This window comes from Cottoperca gobio, chromosome 8 (assembly GCF_900634415.1).
Source record: "Cottoperca gobio chromosome 8, fCotGob3.1, whole genome shotgun sequence".
Taxonomy (NCBI): Eukaryota; Metazoa; Chordata; class Actinopteri; order Perciformes; family Bovichtidae; genus Cottoperca; species Cottoperca gobio.
Genome location: NC_041362.1, coordinates 17,715,456 through 17,721,601, shown reverse-complemented (window position 1 = coordinate 17,721,601; position 6,146 = coordinate 17,715,456). Strand labels below are relative to the sequence as shown.

General features: G+C 42.6%; 1 protein-coding gene across 1 annotated transcript; it reads left to right on the top strand.

The window, feature by feature from the left end:
* The first annotated feature begins 3,852 nt into the window (after window positions 1-3,852).
* On the top strand, window positions 3,853-5,641 carry junbb (JunB proto-oncogene, AP-1 transcription factor subunit b). The gene has a single exon (XM_029438235.1). It carries the CDS (start codon window positions 4,195-4,197, stop codon window positions 5,173-5,175), a length of 981 nt encoding a protein of 326 aa, XP_029294095.1. The 5' UTR covers window positions 3,853-4,194; the 3' UTR covers window positions 5,176-5,641.
* The last annotated feature ends 505 nt before the right edge of the window (window positions 5,642-6,146 follow it).

The window sequence follows — 6,146 nt, the reverse complement described above, 5'->3', positions numbered from 1 at the left end:
TGAAGTGTTCAAACTAATCACAGCATTAGCGTTTAGAGCTGAATCCGCCCAAAATTAATGGGGATGATTAACAGAGATTGTTCACAAAAACAAAATCGCATATTAATCTATAACACATCTGTCTCAACGTTCACACTTGTCTCTCCCACTGGTTGGGAAACATGAGTGTTTTTTTGACTAACATTTGGCAGGATGGCACGGTGCCACCTCACGAGTGTTCCCGTAAACACTCACCACCCTGGACCCTATACTGTTGTGCTTTGCCAAAATGTCACGGGGACTGTGGTCGACCTCTACCGCAACGCTGAATAAAACCTAAACCCGAGCAGAGTAGAGGCAGAGCAGGGCAGCAGCAGAAACAGGCAGCTGCACAGAGAATAGAATTTATAAGGGAGGTGGCAAAGTGGAGGCATAACACTGCCAGGAACTGTTGTTTTCCTCTGTTTATTCATATTCCCATGGATACTGACAAAAAGGAATTAAAATAGTCGCTCTGAATACCAGACAATTACCTGACATGAGGTCATGATAATGGAGACCCTAAAAGTGGTGATTTCAGACCCTGTCAAGAACCAGTATTCTCCTTTCTGTGACATTTAAAAAAAAGACGTTGAGTAACTTCTGTCCTAACAGGAGTGTTTCCCTTTAGGCCCAAACATGATAACAGTGTCTGACTGAGCAAATATCTCTGAATGTGCTTTTTTACAACAAGTACATGTTGTTACAAGGTAGTTGTGAGTGTTCACTGCCAAAGGGGAAAGCTGTTGAAAGATTCATCCTGCCCTTTTCTCCAGCGCAGGTAGTATACACACGGCTGACATTTGTCTGTGGATGAGAATGGCAAAGGTTTAATAATCAAAGGTGGGACTGCACTTGTTTTGTAATATTCAGATATAATGTTGTTTAATTTGGAAGTCCGCCGTTATTTACACCAGTGATTTACAACCAGGGGTAAACTTTCAAATGTTTTTAATTAGATTTTAACTAAAGACTTGTTTATGACAACTATGACAAAACTCAAATTATAATTAAAACGCTTGTTTTTCAAAGTCGCAGTGTACAATACTGAAATGTTATTTCAAATTTGAACATTAAAATGCAATATAAACACTGTACCCTCATTTTCCATTCATGCAAACAATATTTAAGTCACAATTCAAATAAAATGTTATTTTCTAACCATTTGAAATGAATACGGCTCTTGACACTTCATCTTACAAGACTTAACCAGCTGTATTGTGGAAATTATTCAAATACAATAAGCGAGACAGCGCCCACAGTTTATAACATTTACATGTCACCACACTCTTTGGGAGTCAAAATGAAAATGAAAATGTGTCAGTCCTCCCATCAAAGCAGGTTTTTAATTAGAATATCAACATCTCTGTATTCGCTGGAGCATTACAGATTCGCCATCACGCAATAACCGCAAAAGTCGGGCTCTGGTAGGTAGTCTACGGTGGCCCGTCTGTATGTGAAAATGCTAATTGTTGAATTACATTTTCATTTTCAAGATTACGTTTGAATAAAGTCCGCTATGAGCTTCCATACTTGTTTAAATAGTTAGCTAAATGAAATGGGTAAACAGTCAGTAGATAAATGGTTGAAACATCCAGCGTCTGCCACTCAAAGAGGCATTAACAATATCATTGTAACAATATCCACTTTTGTATGATTAATAGTGTTAAACAACATCGAGTTTACGATCCACGAGAACACATTTGGAACATGCTGGTGTTGATACATCTGATTGAGGTACGTCAAACAAATAAAAAAGGTTAGGAACCTCTGATCCAAATTGATCTTCTGCCTGTTTCTATATTTTATTATTCAGTTGTATTATATATAATCTATTCTGGCCTTGTCTCCAGCCGACATCTGTAAATAAAACATTTGTCATTGATGTGTTTCTGGTATAAACAACTGTTGAACATGATCCTCTTTCAGGTGCAGCCAGAGAATTTAGCGCCTGCCGAAGAAAAGCATCCTACCTGACTTGTTTTGTCTGTGCGAGCGAGGATACAGGATACATTGGTGGAGGCATTTGTGTTTGTGTAGGCGTTGGAAGAATTATAAACAGGAGACAAAGGTTCCCTTCTCCACAACCGAAACAGGTGCACCACTGAAGAATCACATGTCCTTGCTCTGTGTACTGTGCTCTCAGAAACCACAATTATTCTACCTGTAGAGCAAATGAAGGGTTATTCTTGTGACACAGGCATTATAGATCAAAAGGCTAAACTACTGAACATGCATCTTCCTGCTTGAGATAATTGTCTGGGTTTGGCTTGTGTTGGACCGAGTTTCCTTCTATTTCCCTATTCATGATCAAAGCAGGGTTACTTCAAGAATAGTGCTCAGCATCAGCAGCAGCTCACAAACCTGTCAGGATACTGTAGGTGTTTGTTCTGTCACTGATCACAGACACGGTTTTCTGCCTCAGTGGTGTGTATCACTAAAGTGTGTTTCACAAAAAAACTGAGACATGTAGTCAAGAAATTATATATAGATAATATATATGTATATATGTATGTATTTATATATATATATATATATATATATATATATATATATATATATATATATATATATATATATATGTATATATATATACTGTATATACTGTATATATGCTGTATATCCAATGATATATATAAGACAATAATAATAATACAATTAAACAATTAAAAATGTGCAGTCATGGTTTTCACAGTCATCAAAAGAAAAGAAACATAACATTTCACATCAGATTAGAAAAAAAGCAACGTAGCAAATCTTAGCAACACACAGCAAATAAATCAGATTTTAATGTTAATATCAATGACAAAAAAAGAAGACTTAGACTGCATAGGATATTTTATAACATGGTTTGTTTTAAATCAGTGGTTCTCAAAGTGGGGAACTGGAGAGGGTTCCAGGTGGTCCGAAGCAAAAAGAGGAATAATTAATTTTCACTATAATTCCATCCATAAATTAAAACAATGACAGAATGTATCACTATTAGTGTCATGGGTTTCACACACATTCTGTATTAAAACATTTAAAAGCAAAACTCCTATAGAGTAGGGGACCCTGGGACAAAGTCTTTTCAAATGGGGGTCTGTGATCTAATTTGTGTCAGTTTAAGGGTCCTTGACCTGAAAAAGTTTGGGAACATCTGGTATAAATCTGTGATCAGTACATACATGGATGTATTTAAGATGTCTAAGGTCACTTTCCCACCTTGTTGAGACAGACAGTCCCCCTAACTCACACACGGACTGCTGCTGGAATGAGGCCCAGGTGGGCGTGGCTTCCCGGTTCTCCCGGAGAGGAACCGGTACGTCACCATGCCCATATAAGGCCTGAGGACTTCCTCCACAGGTTGGATCATAATAAACAGCACAGGAGACCGGCATGTTATTATATATACTATAATTCATATATTATGGGGGCAGACTTCAGGTTGCAGGTGAGCTGATCCGTATATGATGAAACACTGGTGACATTAGATTAACCCAAACAAATAACACTGTTTTTGTATGAATGAATATTATAAAAGCATTGACATGATCTAACAGTGTAATCTCACCTCATCGCTTATCCAACAACCTCTTGTTCTACTTATAAACGCGCAAAAAAAGCTGTTTAAAATAAAGTGGGCTCTTCTATTTCTGACGCTGCTCTCCGCTGCGATGCCTCCTCGGTGCGCTCTCATGCCTACAGGCTTGTTTACAGTCGCCTCTTCCCGGCATTAGCGTCACTTACGACGCGCTGACTGGGCGTGGAGAGCGAGCGGCCTGGCCAATCACAGCGCCGCACTGCCCTGGCAGCAAGCGCGTGTGTATGCCTATATAAAAAGGCAAGAATTGACCCGAATGAACACACCTCAACAAGCACCAAGAGCAGCACATCCAGCAACTAGTAGGAATTCCGAGTGATAACTTTTCCTTCACAGGACTGCGAAGAAAGCAGCAATCAGACACTGGGAGAGTCTTTTACCTGCCGACACTGAGCTGCAGACAATTTTTTGTTGGACCTTGGACTTTCACTCTTTCTCTTTTAGTAGTGATTATTAATTCCATTTTGATTTTGGGACACTGTTGACAGAAGAAGAGTGCCTGAGTTGATGCATGCTCTCTGCTGACACTGACATTTGTTGACTATCGAGAGTTTCTATAAGCGGCTGGTAAGCTCACGTTTCCTACGACTTTAATGTCTACAAAGATGGAACAGCCTTTTTATCATGACGACTCGTTTCTGTCGGCTTACGGCCAATCAGATGTGGCAATGCACGACTACAAACTGCTAAAGCAGAATATGAATTTGAACTTGACAGAGCCCTATCGCAACCTGAAATCCCAGCTGAGGGCGGAGATAGACCCGTACCAAGTGGGGCACTACGACGTGGGGTCCCTGAAGCTCGCATCCCCGGAGCTAGAGAGGCTCATCATCCAAAACAGTAACGGGGTGATCACCACTCCCACCCCGGGCCAGTACTTTTACAACCGGGGCATCACCGATGAGCAGGAGGGCTTCGCCGAGGGGTTTGTGAAAGCCCTGGACGAGCTGCACAAGATGAACCAGATGCCCCCTCCAAACGTGTCGATCGGAGCCGGTGGAGTTACGACGTGTTCGGCGGCGGCCTCTAGTGTCTTCGGCTCTTCCTTGCAGCCGGAACCTCCCATCTACACAACACTGAACGCCTACTGCCCGAACACGAGCCTCTCTTCCGCATCCAGCTACCCCACAGCCACCATCAGCTACCTGCCGCCGCACCAGCACAGCCACCCGCAGACCTCCTCGCTCGGAAATTTCCAGCACTCTCTCCCCGGCTCCGGGCTCCATGTGCAGCGGCTCGTCGCTCTGAAAGAGGAACCTCAGATTGTACCTGACCTACTGAGCAGCGACGGCTCGCCTCCGATGTCGCCGATTGACTTGGACACGCAAGAGAGGATCAAGGCGGAGCGCAAGAGGCTGAGAAACCGGCTGGCGGCGACCAAATGCCGCAGGCGCAAACTGGAGCGCATCGCCCGGCTGGAGGATAAGGTGAAAGGTCTGAAGAACGACAACGTGGGGCTCTCCAACACAGCGTCGGTGCTCCGGGACCAGGTCGCCCAGCTCAAACAGAAAGTCCTGACACATGTGAGCAGCGGCTGTCAGCTGATGCTTACAAGCAAGTTGGAGGCGTTTTAAAACAACAGAGACTACTAACTGACTGAAAAGTAATAACACTGGACTTCTGCTTGTGCAGCACTGGGATATGATGTGTTGTCCGCATCGACAGCAGCACAGGGCCGAGGGCTACGTGTAGACAACTCTTTATTTAGGGTGAAAAGACTGATTGAAATGGTACTTCCGGATGCTGGACATCGCTCTAAGCACCTTTCAGCCCTTGACACCGGGGCAGCATCCAGACTGAGCAGACACTGAGCAACACAGCGGGAACTCAGGCCCATGAGTCGGGTTTACTAATGGTAGAAAATGGGAATGATTATTGTAATTCTTTGTACTTTTTGCAACTGATATTGTCATGCAAATGTGTAAATTATTTTTGTTTGTCCGGTTGATCCAGACAAACTAATGATGTCCAATGTTTACACTGTCTTTTTTTTTGTGATGTGTATTTAAGTAAAGTGTCTTAAAATGAAACTGAAATGGTGGAGTGTTTTGTTTATATATCATATGAGAGCGTAAAATCATAAACTTGCAACACATATAACCAGCAGGACATATTAGAGAGCTTGAAGAGGACGAACAGTTATTTTTCCTCCCTTATTGTTACCATAACAGTTGCCATAGCTGCAAGTGAGGAACCCTTACGCAAGCATATTCTAGTTTCTAGTTTACGCACAGAGCGTAAACCCGCGCACGTACGCCTTTCCTAATTACGCACGGGCTTGTCCATATACGGGCATGTTGGTGAATACTTCGTCACATGGGAGGATTTCTGGGAACCCCCGCCCAGGTAATGCAAACTAGTTTAATCTCAATCTCTCCTTCTATTGTATCGATCAGGTCTGCGAGCTCTGTGAGGGAGGCGGAATGACCATTTCTTATTATGCAACTTTTACAAGCTGTAACACACGAATGGAGCAAAGTGCAGCCGTGTTATCAGGTAGATGGATGGAAGTTGGTCTAACTTATTAAAGCACAGCAGGAAGTAG